At 38.2% G+C, this 20,432-nt stretch overlaps 1 protein-coding gene across 8 annotated transcripts in view; it reads right to left on the bottom strand.

Moving 5' to 3' along the window:
* The window catches only part of MPDZ (multiple PDZ domain crumbs cell polarity complex component), a 162,177-nt gene that overhangs the window by 7,284 nt on the left and 134,461 nt on the right, over positions 1–20,432 (bottom strand). For all 8 annotated transcript variants that reach the window (XM_061132568.1, XM_061132565.1, XM_061132561.1 and 5 more), the window contains 13 exons: positions 18,760–18,852; positions 18,595–18,669; positions 13,178–13,352; positions 10,904–11,049; positions 10,089–10,172; positions 9,713–9,906; positions 7,581–7,728; positions 4,952–5,038; positions 4,074–4,164; positions 3,126–3,169; positions 2,207–2,329; positions 856–960; positions 156–268 (listed from right to left, as the gene is read on the bottom strand). In XM_061132568.1, coding sequence (XP_060988551.1) covers positions 156–268; positions 856–960; positions 2,207–2,329; positions 3,126–3,169; positions 4,074–4,164; positions 4,952–5,038; positions 7,581–7,728; positions 9,713–9,906; positions 10,089–10,172; positions 10,904–11,049; positions 13,178–13,352; positions 18,595–18,669; positions 18,760–18,852 — 1,478 coding nt within the window. The remainder of the gene's footprint in view (positions 1–155; positions 269–855; positions 961–2,206; positions 2,330–3,125; positions 3,170–4,073; positions 4,165–4,951; positions 5,039–7,580; positions 7,729–9,712; positions 9,907–10,088; positions 10,173–10,903; positions 11,050–13,177; positions 13,353–18,594; positions 18,670–18,759; positions 18,853–20,432) is intronic.

Raw genomic sequence — 20,432 nt, 5'->3', positions numbered from 1 at the left:
ACCTACCTTCCTACCTACCTGTCTTTGATAAACTAAATCCATGCCAAACTCACACAGCTTCGACACACCTGGCTTTCAACTTTTATACTTCATTTCCCATCATTTCACCTTTCTGTGGCTCATAGGGACATACAGACCATAGTATGTGAGCTCACCCTAAGTCATCTTGAAATATACTACTTGACGTCAGCCCAGTGAAAGAAAGACTAGAACTGGCAGGCTCCTGTTGATGACCTGTGACCACACTCACATCTCCTCCAGCGACCACCTGAACACAGAAGAAATATGAATAGAAAAACATGCTCATGTGGCTAGGAAGACATCAGCAATTCTTCTTCAAAAAGAGCACTGGGATTAAAAATGTGTATTTCATCATTCACTTAATCATTTCTGTTAACATAAATTTCATAAGGTCCAGAGGTATCTGTGACACTAAGGATATTCTACTAATTCAATTCAATCAAGTTCCTTGATGTTTTCAAACATGGTATCACATGCAACTGTTTTCTAAAGATCTTTAGAATACAAGCCACTCAATCACACCACTAGAAAACTTCAGCAATTAATCATATCCTGCCAAGACTGAGAATTTTCCCCCTTAATTCTCCCCCTTAATTTCCCCCCTTTGTATACTTTTCCTATACAAAGTAGGAAATAATACATATATTAAGAAAAAAATGTGACAGAATGTATTTCCTATGTACTTTCTTAAAACTCTCAATGTAATCATTTATGTTCAAGGGAAACAGTAAATAAAATACGAGCAGGAAATTTCATCATTTTTATAGTTTTAACATCAAAGCTCATGTGTCCTCAAGGTACCCACAATCGGAAGAGTTCGGATAAAAATCTTACCTGCATTTCAATGGGGCCAGAGGCATTTTTCAGTAAGTTAACTGCCTGGGTGTGAGTCATCCCCTCCGTGGATGTGCCGCAGATAGTGACAATCCTATCCCCAACCTGAGATGGAGAGAAATAGCCGTCTGCTACAATGCCATGGAGAGGGGGACCATTTGCTTCCCCAGCCTCCACACCACACATATACTGCTAATCATCAACAGAAATATAACCAAGGAAACCTCTGATTCCTAGCAGCAGCAACCACAGAGAGAAGCTGCACATAATGGCTATGTTCTATCATCTTTGGGACTAGGGGCAGGGAACCACACTTCCCTTCTCTTCATTTCCCCCAAAGAACACTGCATCTGTTATCATTTGTGAACGAGAATTCTCTGGATATTATTATTATACACATTATCTGTGACTATAAGTCAAGGGTTGGCAAAATATAGCTGATAGGTCAAGACTGGCCCACTGCTTATTTTGGTAAGTAAAATCTGGTTGTAAGCCAGACACAATTATTTGGCTGCATTCACAGGGTAGAGTTGGGTAACTGCAATACAGACACATAAGCCCTGCAAAGTCTAAAATATTTATCTGGTCCTTTAGAGAAAACTTTTCTGACCCCCATGTTATCTGTACAATCAGTTTTAAAGTGCCAGTCATAAATTCACATATCAAAGGGAGATTGAACCATTAATGATTTACACAGTATTTCTTAAGTGGTCACTGTCTGAGACAATTTTAAGGCATTAGGCCATACAGATTTTACTGTGTAGAGACTGAGTTACTAATGGAATATTCACATGATTTCAGAACTGGGCAGTTAGCATAAATTCTATCATAGCGCTCTACATATGCAAAATCCCTCAATTTTGAAGCAAGTTTTGTAGTTTCACATTATAAATCACATTTACATCAAACTTCTGCAAAACTGATAAATAAATGCAACATAAACAATAATTTTCAATTTAATAAAGTTAAACCAGCACAACCAGCATTTAAACCAAAAAGACATGTAAATAAAAAACTTCACTTCAAAAAAATAATTTCACTTCATTCTGCCAATACTTTCTGAGAGTACTTTCTTCTTTAACTTCTTCCACAGGATTTCAAGCAAATAAAAATATTAAGAAACAACTGCAAATTATCCCATTTCATTTACTGACAAATTGCTTACAACAGCAAATTCTTCTTTTAAAATTTCTTCATTTTTACTCAAAGCAACTCCTGTTGCAGCTATATTAGCTGATTAAAAAGCTGATAGAGACATTTCAAACTGCTTGCAACAGTTGGCCAGATGCAAAGGGTTTATAAAACCTATTGGCAGATTTGCTAAGGCTACCAGGGACTTTGTAGAACTTACTCTGAGTTTCTGCGTCTGAGCTGCAACTCCATTTGGGTGCATCATTGCAATAAATATAGGAACATCACCCAGCGGACTGCCCACTCCTCCAGCAATGCTGACACCCAACGAGTCAGCGGGCCCCTGCCACGGGACAGACAGAATACTCTGGTCAAACTGTTATCTTTTATTGGCATTTGTTCTCTTTGGCACAACGTTCTATAGTTAATTCTGATCTTCTAGACTTGAGGGAGGAAAAGGATGCCCAGGAAAACTGCATTAATTTATCTGATACAAGTCCTTAATGTGACTTAGAAAACTAAGCATCTGTTCGGGAGGTAAAAGAAGCCACAAGAGGCTAAATAAAAATCACATTACGGGGAATGAGGACAACAGAGACCTGCATTCAAAGCCAGAAACCCACACTTAACAAATGCTGGGACCTGGAAGAAGTCCACTGCTCTCAATCAATCTCTAGATCTTCATGGACAAAATGGAAATAACCGGGCCTCTTACAAAGAGCTACAGTGACTACTGAATGAAATGGAGATGGTATGAAGTGTCTACAAGCGTGCTCAGCACTTAAATTTGCTTTTCTTTTCTCTGTTGTACATAGCTGTCAGAAGAATCTCTTTCAAAAGAATGGGAAACTTCTTCTGAAAGTCTGAAGAAGGCAAAGGTTTACTGATCCATAAAAGAAGTTAGAGAGGCCTGGCGTATTTTGTATGGGACTGGGTTGATACCATTTTGGGCAATAAAGGGTATACCAAAAATGATTTTTCAAACAAGGAAATTCAGCAGAGTCTACATTGTGTTATTTTCACTGCATGTAATACATATTTTATCAGATGCTACCATAAAACAGTAAGGCAGCTAACAGGAAAATATGCAGACAACCTTGAGAGCTATCAATGTATACTATTTTCTCTCTCCCCGTTACCTTTTTAATTTCAACAGTTCTTAATCCCTGTATTTCAGATGCCACTGTAAATTTAAAAAAAAAAAAGAGAAAAATATGATCATTAACACATTTTTAATGTTAATAATAGTTTAAATTTTAGTTGATTCTAGAACTAAATGGGACTAATTTAGTTCTAGGTACCCCAATGTTTTTGGAAATAGGGTGCTCAAAGTTACTAGCACACATGATTATGTCTGTCTTACAGAGGGGCTCCCAACTGAAAAAATGGCACACCATCCCATATCTTCCTTTTTATTTCAAGCACTGCTTATACAACTGCATAATCCACTCTGAATGAGGCAAGGACAGGATGTGTTTTGGACAGAGAGACACATGTGCACAGCTGAGAGGAATAAAGTCATGGAAACATTAAAAAGAATCCATGGACTTAAGTGTCTAAATTTCTAGAATATTAGTCACATTGCAAACAGAGACTGCCATATGGTTAGTTTCTTCAATTTGAACAACTTTCAACCAATGCTCCAAGCCAAAAAGCCCTCTGCATCATGATTTCATGTAATTAAAACACAGGAGGATCATATTAATTTTCTCAATCAAAATTTTTGCAATCTTATGAAAAATAGATGGCTTCAACTAATGGCATCTTCTGATTTATTGCTATTACGTTAAATAGAGAACAGGAATAAAAATCAAACACACCAATCTTCGTAAGAAAAAAATTACAGAATACTGATTCTGATGTTAACAGATCTCCTAGGAAAAACATCAAATGGGAAAAGCTGCCATAGGCATTGCTTCATGCTGCTCTCAATTTTTGCAGGCACTCATTTTTGCACCTATATTAAGAGTTTGGGATGACTTAGAGGAAGAAAGCTTCAGAGGTCAAGTAAAACAGAGGAAAAAATCAGTGTTGATGGCCAAAATTCAATCCAGTAAATCATGCTTAACGTTTCAATCCAATCTTACGTGCATTCTTCTTTGAACTACTTTCCAGTAACTCAGATGTACCGGATCCCGAAAGTGGAAAAGTGAATGAAGACAGGCTGGCTTCACTCATCTACAAAGACATAATAGTTGTCTTAGAGAGCTTGGGAAGTAATAACATCCCTTAAGTACGACTTATTTCATGATTACTTTAATGCACTTAGAAATACTTGTTAAGCAATAGTGGCATTTAATAATTAGAAAGGCAATCAATATAAAGAGTTTCCACTGAGTTTTGTTTCTTTTTAAGGAAGAATGTGCCCAGTGACATAACTAATTAAAGGTAAAAGAATTTGATTCCAACATAATCTCACCCAAGCTAATCTTCTCTAAATTTAATCTAGTTGCACACAGATGCAGACTTAACACAACTGCAGAAATAGGACCAGGGGACAGGAAGCAAATGGTAATCATTCAGGGGTGACTGTGAGGTCTTTAAGGACAGACAGGCTATCACTGTGTTTTATATGTAATGGTGAGCTTGTACAGTTCACCTACACAAGATTCTTTTCAGTTGAATGTTGACTGATAAATGTTAGCTATAAAAATAGCTTAAATACATGCTATCTTGGTATGCTTTATAATATATTAATTGGTTCATTTTTTAGATTATGCAAAAAGAATCATGTCAGAAAAGAAGAACGCTTGTGATTAAGTTTCTCAGAATGACTCACAAACTACTTAAGAGCTTCACCTTGCTTGCCTGTCCATTCCCATCTCTCAAACTCTGTACCCTTAGCTGCTCTGCCAAGCTGCCAGGCCTGTGTTGAGGACCCTGGACAGACTGACAGCAAAGGCCATCTTCGAACTCCTTTCGGCCTCTGAACTGCATCACCTTGATGAATTTCACAGCTACGCACCTGGCTGCTTTGAGAAGGTCTCCTCTCCGAATGGAATGGACCAGTTTTGACTCTTCCGACTTCCAAGGTCACTGTGCCTAGGGAACACTAGGGGGAGGTTGTTTGACAGAAACATTTAAATAAAACGCTACAGTCAGCTTTAGGACTACACTTTATTCTTTATGGCTGGGTTTTTGAAAGTCATGTTTCCTTTGGAATTTCTATAGGCAAGGAAAGCTCTCATCCTTTGTGGAAAGAGGTTTTTCTAAAGCATTAAAACTAGTAAAAATTTTAACAACCAATCAGTAGTAGCCACACCAAGTGTCTGTCTTGCTAGCTTATGATTTACATGGAGAGGGTCTCTGTCCAGGCAAAGAGAGGTGGAGAATCCACCAATTCTCTCATGCAACACACTAATGTAGAGCCAAATGTGTGAAGGAATTTGGATTTTAAAAAACAAAAGCAATAAATAACCACTATTGCAACAAGTTGCTCTGCGTTCAATAGCAGAGGTACTCAGATAACATAAGCTCTCTACTGCCACACTGCACCTGAATAGATCTATTACGCAATATTTAAGCCGAACTGCTGTAAACATCAAATGAGAATTGAGGAAAATTTCCCTGTTGCCCTTTACAAATAAATGACAGGCATGCAAGAAATGCTATACAGTCTAATGTGGAAGTAGCAAAATGAGGTAGGTGAGAACTGGCTTTTTGGAGTCAGATACTCTGGTTTAAATCCAGTCTGTGTGATTTACTCGCTGTGTGAACTTAACAGATGTCTACCTTGATAAGTCTTTTACTCTGCATTTTAAAAAACAGACAGAGATCATTATATGTTGCTGTGATAGAATAATCCATCCACGTACAATGCTCATCAAAATGTCAAACACAATGCAGTATTGTCAACTGTGTTGCTTCCAGTTTTTCTATCATAACAAACAGCACTGCAATGAACTTCAGCTGCGTAAAATTTTTTGTGTACTGAGGATTACTGATGCAAGACTTTAAAATGAAGAATTACTAAGTCAAAACAACAAAATGCAGCAGCAGTTACAACTAGCAGAGCTACAGGGATATTTAAGGCTCTCATTATATACTGGCAAACTGGTTTTTAAATGGGGATTTAACTGGTTTAATGTTACAATATGGATGCCTCCTTCTCTATCTTAGAGGTATCTGTCTCACAGAATTAACTATCATTTTAAATTTATCTCCTGAAGGAAGCGACTTCTCCTTAAAGAACTCTAATTACTTTATTTTTTTAAAATAACTCCAAGAAGAAATGATATTTTAAGTGTGCTTTACTAATAACCAAATTTATATGTACATATCAGGTCCTATGCAAACCAGAAGTCAACAACAATATGTTCACTTGAAATCCCTCTGTGAAGCTAAGCTTAATGACTGAAGAGGTTCTGACTAGAATCTGAGACCTCTGACATTATCCACTGCTGTTTAATAATGTCATCAAGTTATACGCTCATGTTACTCAACATGTATCACGTGACACGGATTCTGATGGCAAGAGGTTTCTAGTCAACTTTGAACGATACTTTGGGTCATAAAAACACACGGTAGTTAAAGGAAAACAATGAGATAAGAATTGATAGGAAATGCATCTAAATTTCCAAGAACTGTATTTTTAAGTGATCATTCTGTATTTTATAACTCATTTTTAAAATTAGACTGGTGCTGCCTTTCCAATCAGCAAATGATTTTTCACGGAATTCACTTTGGAGGAAAGAGATTTCACAACGTAAAACATATTTAAGCTTAGCAACAATACCTTGGGATGGAGGTCTTATAATTACTGAATTAACAACAGTGGTAACTGTTGAAGGTACTGCCAGGTAAATCTGCAAACACTGTTCCGCATTCTTCATCTCTGGGGAAATATTGGGTTGGCAAAAAAGTTCATCTGGTTTTTTCCGTAAGATGGTGCAAAAAAAACCTGAATGAAACTTTTGGCCAACTCAGTATAAAGATGTCCAACTTAGTGCACCCAGTAAAGGGTTAGGGTGGGGCACAACCGTCCAGAAAGCATGACTTTCAGAGGTTCCCTGCTTGCCCCCTCTGATCTCCCGCCTTTCTGTGGGAGCATCCCTGCCAGTATGAGACTCTCCCCTTACGCCAGAGGTCATAAGAATACATCCAGATATAAATATGGAGGTGGGGTGAATTGACATGAAAACATTTTTTTCTCTTTTGTGGCCTGAATATGTGCTTTTCTTTCAAGAAAAGAACCACGTAACAATCACTTTATGATAAAACATCTGCTAGGATCACAGATGCTCAGTTCATAGTTCTTACTGTGTGTGCTCCCTCACTCGGCCATGTCTGTCTCTTTGCAGCCCCACAGACTGCAGCCCGCCAGGCTCCTCTGTCCATGGGATTTCCCAGGCAAGAATACTGGAGTGGTTTGCCATTTCCTTCTCCGGGGGATAATACTTAACACTGTTCTATAAATATATAACCATATAATAAAGAGCTGATCGTAAGTATACAGATGTATCACTGAAGTATGTCGTCTAACATATAAATATGTCTTATTTGAGAGAACATATTAAATAAATACTTGTTGCATATGGCAGCTCCTCCTTCTCCTACGCTATTACACATAACCATTTATGGCACTGGATTTCTACCTTCAGCAGAGCCGCAACGGCTTCCTGCGTTGCATGACGGACGTCTTCTCCATTCACCGTTAGTATCTGGTCTCCCTGTAGCAGTCGCCCGTCAGCATCCGCAATGCCTCCTTTGACAACATCGGACACAAACACTCCAGTATCATTTCTGCAAGTGTGATTTTAAATATCACCATTATGATTTTTTTCCAAGTGGAATGCAATGCTTATTTAATGAAAGGCTAACACTTTAGAATTGAAAATTTCACTTCTATTTTTATGACTTTAAAAGTTTTATTGCTTTATCAACACTGGTGAAACTGAGAACTTTGTATAATAATAGTATCTTATGTCTTTATAATACTTTATGGATTAAATATATCTTTCATAAGCGTATTTATTCAAAACTTATAAACTGTGAGTAGAAGTGGTTATTATACAAATTTTACAGGTCACGTAGCTACTAAAGGCAAAAATAGGATTTAAGAGTCAGTCACTGGGAGAAAAATCTATTGTTCTTTCTACACCATAATGAAGCCTTGAATGGATATTGACCTGTGCCTATATAAGCATGTTGCTATTATCAACGACATCATTAACATTACTTAAAAGAAACAACAGATGTGTCTCAAACTAAAACCATTTGTTACTCAAAATTACATACCTTTGTGTGATGTCTCATTTAAATCATTATGGGTTTAACTTTCATACAAGATAGGTTTATGCAAAATGAACAAATATTAAACTTATTCCAACCTTCTTTTCATAAAAGTATAAATAACTCAATGACTTCCTATTGAGATATAAAGATGACCATGTAGAAACACTGAGTAAGGTTTAATTGCATCACTTCTTCTTGCCAAGGTCTTGACCTCAAACAAGTCATTTCATCATTTGATAACTATTTTCCCATCCTTAGAATAACTGTGCTGGAATTTACTAGATTAAATATTTTTTAACATTAACTATATATACATATTTAAATAAATTAGGTATTCAATTTATGTAAATTCACCGATCTGCTACCCCAGGCCTCTTAATTTACACTCTCTGTTCCCTTCAGATGGTGTGCTCTTGTCATACTGATCCTTCTCTCGAGAATATCCTCCTTCCCTTTTTGTTAGATCACCTCTCACATATCACACGTCTAGCTTCATCTCAGGCACTTTTTTTATAAAGCAGTTTTCCTAACCTACTTCCCTTAAATAAGGTCACACAATCCCTTTCTCCTTTGCTTCCATGGGTTCCTCACAATATGTTTCTGTCTCTCATTAATAGATTCCTTTGTTGCAAGAATATATTTAACTCTCGTTTACCAAACTGAGTTTTCAGATGTTAGCATTCATGCCTCCTTTAACTCTATTCCTCAGAACCTAGTGGATCTCTTGGCACCAGCAGGTCCTCAAAATTACCAAGTGCCTTTCTGTATTGCTGCTGTTGCTCAGTGGCCAAGTCATGTCCTCCTCGCGACTCCATGAATTGCAGCACGTCAGGCTCCTCTGTCATCCACTATTTCTCGGAGTTTGCTCAAATTTATGTCCACTGAGTTGGTGATGCTATCTAACCATCTCATCCTTTGTCACCCCCTTCTCCATTTGCCTTCAATCTTTCCCAGCATCAGGGTCTTTTCCAATGAGTCAGTTCTTTACATCAAGTGGCCAAAGTATGGGAGCTTTAGCTTCAGCAACAGTCCTTCCAATGAATATTCAGGGTTGATTTCGTTTAGGATGGACTGGTCTGATCTCCTTGCAGTCCACGGGATTCCCAAGAGTCTTCGCCAGCAACACAATTCATCAAATCTTTGGCAATCAGCCTTCTTTCAACTTTCTTTATGGTCCAACTCTCACATCTATTCACAACTACAGGAAAAACCACAACTTTGACTATACAGACCTTTGCTGGCAAAGTGATGCCTCTTTTTAATATACTGCCTAAGTTGGTCATAGCTTTCCTTCTGAGGAGCAAGCATCTTTTAATACTGACTAAAAAGTCTAAATCAGCATCTTCTGGTGTTCCACTGCTGCGTGGACTGACAATAGCTACCTACAGAATACAAGCAGTTGATGAAGATTCTACTACTGCTAGTACTCTTCAAAGAAATTTAAGTTCAATCCTTTCCAAGAATTCACCGCCTTTGCCCTGATCAGTCATACCTTTTACCAACAATACTCAACCCCAGGCCTTTCCCTGGCTTCTTCTGCAGCTCGACGGTGAGGGTGTCATACACGTCCTCCTCTTTGTATGGGGCCTCATCTCTGTAGAGCGTCAGGCGCACCCTTTGTGGTGTTTGTCTTAGGACATTTATCGCTTCATCATGTGTGGCCTTCCTCAAGTCAATTCCATTTACCTGTACGGAAGGGGGACACAGGTGGGGAGGGAGTAGATGAGTTGAGTAAAGTGAAGAAAGATGGAAAAGGGAAGAAGTGGGGAGAGAGAGGAAAGGGAGGGGCAGCGGGGAGAAACACAGACCACCCCCCCCACAGATGCCTTTCCTTTGTGGTAAAGGTCAAACGCACAGGCATCCTGTACCTCTAAAATCTGATCTCCAGCCCAGAGTCTTCCATCTTTACATGCTGCTCCTTCTTCATAAACTTCATGGATAATAATGGCACCCTAAGGGCACAAACAAAACGAACCATGCTTTACCCCATCCTCCCTAGGAATGGTGAGCAGAAATTCAGTCAAAGCACACTGTACTCTTATAGACACTGATAAGGGTTATACACTGACTGTATCCGTATGTGAGTCACGCGTCAAAATTCAAAGAAAAGCATAACAAGACAATTTGCTGTAAGTCTTAAAGAAACTTATATTTCTTTCAAATTATAGGGAATTTTTTAAAAAATTTATAAAATATGTAAATCACCCACACACTTATTTATAACAGATACACATCACCTTTTCTATCCACAAATGAAATTAACAGGTATCCCTCACCTTTCCTATCTACAAGTGGAATGAATGGCTTTTAAATGCATTTTTGACAATTAGAAATTTTTGTCTATAAATTATCCAATTTTTCAGATGTTTCCTCAGTATGGGTCTAACCCAAAGATATCCAGTCAGTAAAAAGAAAATTAAAATATGGCAGGAACTGGTAAACTAACACAAATATTTTGAACCTAAAGGGCACAATCACAAGTATAAAGGAATATTACTAAGTCAGTGTTGACTTACTCAAAGTAAATGAGTATTTGCCCCACAAATTAAAATAACAAGAAATGATACACTTTTCTAAGTCTTTGTATTTCATTTCATACAGCTGATGGAAATTTCCCTGCAGTGACCTCTCAGGGATCACTGAAGAGGCTGCATATTTGGAGTATCTCTGGCTACATCCTCACCAGCAGTGTGTCGGACCCCCCAACAATGCTCAGGCCCAGTCCTGTCCGCCCTTTGGAAATCTCAATTGTTGTTTCACAGCCTGGGATGATGGGGCAGGTTGCAGGATCAGAAGCAAAGATTGCTGGTGTTGACGACCTGCTTGTACCTAAAAGTAAATTTAAAATGAAATGCAAACAAAAATTGATCAGAAAGCATATACATCAAACTCACCACACCGGTTGCCTTGGGAGATGGAACAGAATCATAGGCCCAAGTTTGGGGACAAAGAAGACTTCAATCCCACCTTAATCTTTTAGTTGTATTTAAAACCATCCAACAAATATGACATCATCATTGTTACCTTAGTGCAGTGGGTGCAAAATTACCTGTAAATTATCATCTGCACTATTCTGTATTTTTCTTTAATTACTGGAGATAATAAGTAAAAGGAAAGAGAACAGAGTTGAACTTAACCACTAGTTTCACTCTGATATTCTATGTTTCATGGGAGCCAAACAAACGTCTTAAGAAACTATGATTCGTAAAACTTGGAACTGAAACGTGCGGAGGAGACCTAACTCACATTCAGGGAAGACAAAGCGTAAAGGACATCAGTAATTCTGGTCATGGTGCCTGCCACTCATGGCTTTTCAGGTTTCTGATTTGGTTTTCTTTTCATCCTGCCCTAGAGCATCTCTCCTTATGTAATTAAATCATACACGCAAATGGATTTCATATCTGAGTTTATAACACATTAAGTGAGCCCCACCTTAAGTTTGTTTCTTTATGTCTCAATGTTTCATAAACTTGAATATTAAATACCGGTGCATATATGCTCAAAATTAAATAAATAAGATTAGATTATGAAAAAATAAGGAGAATATAATCTCATACTCTGTTGTATAAGAGCCTTCATATCATGTTTGGTGATATAGCAAAAAGCATATAGCAAATAGCATATTCAGACAAAGCTGGTATACTTGATAGATTAGCTTCAGAGAAAACGTTCTTTTTAGGAATCAGAGGCAGACTAGTTTCATGCTCCTGAAATGGTAAGAACAGGTACAAGATATTTTCCTTTATGCTATGCTTCCATTTAGCATTTTATATGTTTATAGACAATGCTATTTAGGGATCAACTTAATATTGAAAAATTAGAAAATTACCATATTTTTTAACATTTTAGAGAATTATGCAGTCTTTCTAAATAAAGGATTACTTCCATTAGATGTTTATTACTTTAAGATTTTTTAGCAATAAGGTCCAACTGTATAGTACAGGGAACTATATTCAATGTACTAGGATAAACTATAATGGAAAAGAATATAAGAAGAATGTGTGTGTATATATATATACACATATATACACACACATATATACAACTGAGTCAGCAGAAATTAACACAACATTATAAATCAACTATACTTCAATTTAAAAACAGACTTTTAAACCAACTATATTACAAATGTTTTATACTGCTGTTTCTTTAAAAACCTGTCAAAAGAACTGAATGTTTCAGTTTGGAAACCAAAAGAGCTTTTTTTCTCCAAATGCAGAAAAAGCCTATGTGTTTTTAACTACTTTTTTAAAATGCCACAAAGCTTGAAATGTACTCTTTTACTGAAAATTAGTGTGATTTTTCTGAAAAAGAACCTCAAAGGAATAATTTGCCTCAATGTACAAGACTGGCATTTTAATGACATGAGAAATTGGCATCCCAAGCTCCACATCCAACAATTTCATCTACTTCGTCCTCTTCGACTGTATCTGCTGTTTACACCCAAAGGAAGAACTCATATCCACTGTGTTCATGTGGCAATGAGTAACCTTTTAGGCATCTGATATAATGCCAGGCAAAGTTGATTCTACCAATGAAGTGGTATCATGGTATCCATATTAAAAATGAGAATACTGACGTTCTAAGAAGTTACATTACTTGCTCAGGAGTATAAACAAGGAATGTACAAAATGAGGTATCTCATGTATTAGTAAGATACCTGGAGTCACAGATACTCTTAGCAAAAGATCCTTGGAGAGCAAAGAGCATCACTCCTTTGTCTTAGAGATGGGCGAGCAGAGGCTCAGAGCGGCTGGATGGGTTTCCCAAGGTTCTATGGCTGGTTAATGTACAGCACCAGATCCCTTCTCTTTATACCATCCTTTCACCAGAAGGCTGTCGGACTATGGCCTATCAGGCAGTGGACTACATACAGGCAGATGGCTCCCAAGCAGCGACTAGATACCGAGTTTGAACATGTCACGTGTGAAGAGCACGTGAAGAGACCAGCCCTTACTTCGCATGGGCTCTGGTTCTGGAGAGCTAGACGGTGGGACCACTGGAGACTGGGGGCTGCTCTTTTTTTCTCCGTTGGCTGTAGCAATTACTGAAGTAGTAGCCTGGGAGTCTGGATTCTCAGCACGAATCGTCAATTTCACTTTTGTCTTTGCGGTTTTCAGAAGGTTAATAAACTGGCAGGGTGTTGGTGTGGAGGAGAAATAAAATTAAAAGCAAGTTAGTAGACTTACACACAAAAAAGCCACTATGATAGCTGTAATTGGAAACATCTATGATTGAGACAAGAGTCAGAGGCAAACTTTTTCCCTGTCAGGACTCGAGAGGTCAAGAAAGAATGGCTGCAGTTTCTAGTCTTTTTTTTAATTTCCTGATACTGATTAAGGCCAAACAGTCTACTTCAGACTATATTCTTCATTATATAAGAAAGGGTTTTCACTTTTAACATTTCTAATTAATATTGTTCATTTCTCTGGATCCTTACAACCTTAGAAGAATATGAGGTGCTTTACCCACTTCTGGTCATAGCAAATACCATCTACAACAACACAAGAGAAGACACTACACATGGACACCAGATGGTCAACACTGAAATCAGATTTATTACATTCTTTGCAGCCAAAGATGCAGAACCTCTATACAGTCAGCAAAAACAAGAATAGGAGCTGACTGTGGCTCAGATCATGAACTCCTTATTGCCAAATTCAGATTTAAATTGAAGAAAGTAGGGAAAATCACTAGAACATTTAGGTAAAACCTAAATCAAATTTCTTATAATTATACAGTACAAGTGACAAATAGATTCAAGGGATTAGATCTGATAGACAGAGTGCCTGAAGAACTATGGATAGAGGTTCCTTCCTGACATTGTACAGGAGGCAGTGATCAAGATCATCCCCAAGAGAAAGAAATGCAAAAAGGCGGTTGTCTGACAAGGCCTTACAAATAGCTTAGAAAAGAGAAGCTAAAGGCAAAGGAGAAAAGGAAAAAGATACCCATTTGAATGCAGAGTTCCAAAGATAGCAAGGAGAGATAAGAAAGCCTTCCTCAGTGATCAGTGCAAAGAAATAGAGGAAAACAATAGAATGGGAAAGACTAGAGGGCTCTTCAAAAAAATTATAGATACTAAGGGCACGTTTCATGCAAAAACAGGCACAATAAAGGACAGAAACGGTATGGACCTAACAGAGCAGAAGATATTAAGAAGAGGTGGCAAGAATACATAGAAGAACCATACACAAAAGATCTTCATGACCCAGATAATCACGATGGTGTGGTCACTCACCTAGAGCCAGACATCCTGGAATGTGAAGTCAAGTGGGCCTTAGGAAGCATCACTATGAACAAAGCTAGTGGAAATGATGGAATTCCAGTTGAGCTATTTCAAATCCTAAAAGATGATGCAGTTGAAGTGCTGCACTCAATATGCCAGAAAATTAGGAAAACTCACCAGTGGCCAAGGACTGGAAAAGGTGAGTTTTCATTCCAATCCCAAAGAAAGCTAATGCCAAAGACCGTTTAAACTACCACACAACTGCACTCATCTCACACTCTAGCAAAGTAATGCTCAAAATTTTCTAAGCCAGGCTTCAACAATATGTGAACCACGAACTTCAGATGTTCAAACTGGACTTAGAAAAGGCAAAGAAATCAGAAATCAAATTGCCAACATCCACTGGATCATCAAAAAAGTGAGAGAGTTCGAGAAAAACATCTGCTTCTGCTTTATTGACTGTGCCAAACCCTTGACTGTGTGGATCACAACAAACTGTGGAAGATTCTGAAAGAGATGGGAATACCAGTCCACCTGACCAGCTTCCTGAGAAATCTGTATGCAGGTCAAGAAGCAACAGTTAGAACTGGACATGGAACAACAGACTGGTCCTAAATCGGGAAAGGAGTACATCAAGGCTGTACGTTGTCACCCTGCTTATTTAGCTTATATGCAGATACATTATGTGAAATGCCGGGCTAGATGAATCACAAGCTGGAACCAAGACTGCCAAGAGAAATACCAATAACCTCAAATATGCAGATGGCACCACCCTCATGGCAGAAAGCAAAAAGGAATTAAATAGATCTTGATGAAGGTGAAAGAAGAGAGTGAAAAAGTTGGCTTAAAGCTCAACATTCAGAAAACTAAGATCATGGCCTCCCATCCCATCACTTCATGGCAAATAGATGGGAAAATAATGGAAACAGTGACAGACTTTATTCCCCTGGACTCCAAATCACTGCAGATATTGACCGCAGTCACTGAATTAGAAGATGCTTGTTCCTTGGAAGAAAAGCTATGACCAACTTAGCATATTAAAAAGCAGAGACATTACTTTGCCAACAAAGGTCTGTCTAGTCAAAGCTATGGTTTTTCCAGTAGTCATGTATGGATGTGAGAGTTGGACTATAAAGAAAGCTAAGTGCTGAAGAATTGATGCTTTTGAACTGTGGTTTTGGAGATAACTCCTGAGAGTCCCTTGGCCTGCAAGGAGAACCAACCGGTCCATCCTAAAGGAAATCAGTCCTGAATATTCACTGGAAGGACTGATGCTGAAGCTGAAACTCCAATATTTTGGCCCCCTGACATGAAGGACCTACTCATTTGAAAAGACCCTGATGCTGGGAAAGTTTGAAGGCGGGAGGAGAAGGAGATGACAGAGGACAAGATGGTTGGATGGCATCACCGACTGGATGGACTGAGTTTGAGTAAGCTCCGGGACTTGGTGATGCACAGGAAAGCCATGGGGTCACAAAGAGTGGGACATGACTGAGTGACTGAACTGAACCACTTCTGTTTCTATATACAATCTGAAGCAGCTTACATAAACATTTTTAATAAAATGGGAACATTTATGTAAAAGCAAGAAAAAGAAAATTATGCAAGAAAAGGATCAAGCCAAATGGAACATTAAAAACATACACATGTGGGTTAAAGAATAAGACCTATACAATTATTAAAAGTGGTGCTGGAAAAACTGGACAGCTACATGTGAGAGAATGAGAACACCGTACACAAAAATAAACTCAAAATGCATTAAAAACTTAAATGTAAGGCCAGAAACTATAAAGCTCTTAAGAGGAAAATAGGCAGTACACACTCTTTAACCTACCTCCTAGAGTACTGGAAATAGAGAGGAAAAATAAACAAATGGGACCTATTTAAACTTAAAAGTTTTTGTATAGCAAACGAAACTATTAACAAAATAAAAAGACAAACCTCAGAATGGGAGAAAAAATTGCAAGCGAAACAACTGACAAAGGATTAATCCCCAAAATATACAAGCAGCTCATACAGTTCAATAATAGAAAAACAAAAACAGTCCAATCACCCAATGGGCAGAAGACCTAAAGAAGATATATAAGAAGATGGCCAATAAATACATAAAAAGATGACCAATATAGCTCACTATTAGAGAAAAGAAAATCAAAACTACAATGAGGTACCAACTCACACCAATCAGAATGGACATTATATATATTAAAAAAAACACAGAAGCAAAAACGCAGGAGAAGATGTGGAGAAAAAGGATCCCTCTCGCACTGCTGGTGGGCATGTAAGTTGGTACAGCCACTATGGAAAACAGTAGGGAGAGTCCTTAACAAACTGGGAATAAAACTACCAGATAAAAACCCAGTAATAAAACCCAACGATCACACTACTGGTTTACACCCCAAGAAAACCACAATTCAAAAAGACCCATGTACTCCAGTGTTCAATGCAGCACTATTTACAATAGCTAGGACATGGAAGCAATTTAGATATCCATTGACAGATGAATGGATAAAGAAATTATAGTGTACACACACACACCCACACACACTGGAATATTACTTAGCCATAAAAAAGGAACATATTTGAGTCAGTTGTAGTGAGGTGGATGAACCTGGAGTCTCTTATACAGAGTGATGTAAGCCAGAAAAACAAATATCATATACTAACGCATATACATGGGATCTAGAAAAGTAGGACTGATGAACTTATTTAGAGGAAAGAAATAAAGAAGCAAACATAGAGAACAGACCTGTGGACACAGTGGGTAAGGAGAGGTTAGGAGACACTGAGAAAGTAGCACTGCCATATTTACACCATCCTGTATAACAGACAGCTAACAGGAAGTTTCTGTGTAACACAGGGAGCCCAGGCTGGCACTCTGTGATGACCTGGGGGGTGGAATTGCGGAGGGGCAGGCTCAAGACGGAGGGAATACATATATAGTTATGACAGATTCACACTGATGCATGGCAGAGACTACCACAACACTGTAAAGCAATTTTCCTCCAAAAAAACACAAACTGAATTTTAAAGTGATTTAAGCATCTTGCTGGCCACTGTAGAAATAGACACAGTGGCACACCAAATTGCAAAGAAACACAGTTCTTTTTTTTTTCCTAGCACTTATGAAAGGCTAAAGTGAAAGTCCTAGTAAGTACAGTATTAAGATCACTTTTGGGAAGGAAGAAACTCAGGTATATATAACTATTTATCCACAATAAAAGTTACAAATTTAGTGTCTGAGTCTTAAAATCTGTTTACAAAGCAATATACATAGCGGATATTTATAGGAGCAAATCCATAGACAGTATATTAAAAAGTAGAGACATCACCTTGCCAACAAAGGTTCTTATAGTCAAAGCTATGGTTTTTCCAGTAGTCATGTATGGATGTGAGAGTTGGACCATAAAGGAGGCTGAGTGTTGAAGAACTGATGCTTTCAAATTGCGGTGCTGGAGAAGACTCTTGAGAGTGTCTTAGACAACAAGCAGATCAAGTCAGTCAATCCTAAAGGAAATCAACCCTGAATATTCACTGGAAGGACTAATGCTGAAGCTGAAGTTCCAATACTTTGGCCACTAGATGTGAAGAACCAACTGATTTGAATAGACCCTGACAATGGGAAAGATTTAGGGCAGAAGGTAAAGAAGGCGATAGTGCATGAGGTGATTGGATGGTATCACCAACTCAAGGAACATGAGTTTGAGCAAACACAGGGAGATAACTGAAGGACTGGGAAGCCTGATGTGCTGTAGTTCACAGAGTCACAAAGAGACAGACACGGCTTAGTTCCTGAACAAAAACGACAGAGCAGCAAATATTCATTAAAAATATTCCTTTGGTTTTAATACTAAGTTGACATTTGTTTAGAAGTTTCAAGTTTTAATATAGGAAAACAGAAATGATATTTATCAAAAATGCCCACTGAATACTGAATTTATCAGGTAACAGAAAAAACAATTAACATCATCTTAATTAGAAAACAGAAAATAGAAATTAAGTACTTTTCAAATTTCTTCTCTTCCTTGCAGATATATAATATAGCTACACAGTTCTGATCCCCATGACTGACTGCCCCCCACATATACACACTTAGCCATTTCCAAGGATGAGTTCACAGTACAATTTGCTTTCTTTCAGATAAGTACCTTTTCAACAGGATAGCCAACAACAACTTCATCATCTACAGCCAAGATCTGATCTCCAACTTTCAGTCGTCCATCCTAGATGGAAACATGGAAACTTCTGAGTGATTTTACAGACAGAAGCCCCGTCCTCACCACTTTCTGACTGTAAGAAGGGGGAGGCCTCACCGTGGCTGCTGCCCCGTGCTCTGTTAGACTCTTTATGATGACCCCAGTGAGTGTATCTTCTTCACTTATGGCAATGCCCAAACCCCCCTGATCCTACAGAAGCAAAAACAGAAACACAGGAAATGTGAAACATGAAATTTATCCAAACAGAAAGGTATGTGACCAAAACTTCTGAACATCATCTTCTTACTCAAAGGCTAGAAAAGCAATTAAAGGTGTTCTAAAATCCACTCTTAGAAATCCCCTTTTCTTAAGCAAGCTTTAAATTACTTTAGTGAGATTAAACTTCTCCTCCATCAAATATCCAAATGTTCTCATTCCTCCCCTATGTCTAGTATCTCTAGTACTCAGTCGTGTCTGACTCTTTGTGAACCCATGGACTACAGCACGCCAGCCTTCCCTGTCCATCACCAACACCCAGACCTTATTCAAACTCACGTCCATCGAGTCGGTGATGCCATCCAACCATCTTATCCTTTGTCGTCCCCTTCTCCTCCTGCCTTCAATCTTTCCCAGCATCAGGGTCTTTTCTTTTCAGCACATATACCAAGTAACATATTTCTAGTCACTTTATCAATAGATTCAGAAAATAAAAATGTATTCACTAACTTAATGAATGTACGTTTGAGAATTCAGTTCTGTGTAATTGGTTAAGTGACTCAAAACCAAAGCACACTCTTGCCTCCTTTATCTGACTTAGACATAACCACTAAGACCAGTCCTTGCATCCCTGTTCTGCTATCCCTTCTCCTTCAGCAGACAGGCTGCCCTCACTGCTCACGCTCTGTGCTTTCTGGGGCTGGAAATCCAGACTGGTTCCTTCAAAGACTTGGATTTTGATTTGATACAGAGTGAAAATGCTCTCAACTCATGAGTCCAAAGACTTACCCTGAAAACCTGCCAAGGCTAGAAGAGCTACACCTACTTTGGCTATATTTTCCATACTTTCTTTTATCAAAACTGGGTGTTCCATAATGTTGGCTTTTACCTCTTCTCAACATTTATGTGAATAAAATTTACCATAGGGTAGTGAATATTTTCATTCTGGTTAGAGCTAGTAACTTTCCTCATTATAGTTTCCATCCAGGGAGACAGAAAGCATGAGCGAAAGAAGTTTACATGAGAGCCACACTTGCCACTGCACTTTTAGGATCATGGCATCGAGGTAAAGCTCCATCATCATTTTAAAGACTACGAACACTGCCGCTTTGCTGACAGAGATGATTAATGCTTGATGACATTCCAGATTGTCACTGCTCATCCTCCCTACCACCACTCTTTTCATGTGCATAATACAGAGATAATTACACAGGTTTAGGGAGAGCTGAACTCAGCTATAATATACTTGCTGGCTAAATTTGGAAATCTGGATATATTACTTAACATCTCTAAACCTCTATTTTCTTATCTCCAAAAGCCTGAATAATAATAGTTGCCAACTAAAAGCTTGCTGTGAGGATCAAGTGTAGTAAAGAAAAGGCTTGAAAGTCTGATACACTATACAAAAGTGTTGTTATCATGCATATGTTCCTTCTACCTATAACTCTACAGGATATAATCAAATTGACTTCAGATAAAGTGTCCAAACTTGCCAGAATTTTGAAACCCCAAACCTTGATTTAGTGGTCAAAGACTCAGACACGATGAACAGGAAGTTCAACGTGCTACCACAA

The sequence above is a fragment of the Dama dama genome, chromosome 29, assembly GCF_033118175.1.
Source record: "Dama dama isolate Ldn47 chromosome 29, ASM3311817v1, whole genome shotgun sequence".
Lineage (NCBI taxonomy): Eukaryota > Metazoa > Chordata > Mammalia > Artiodactyla > Cervidae > Dama > Dama dama.
The sequence above is the reverse complement of the archived record's forward strand: the minus strand, read 5'-3'. Positions and strand labels throughout refer to the sequence as shown.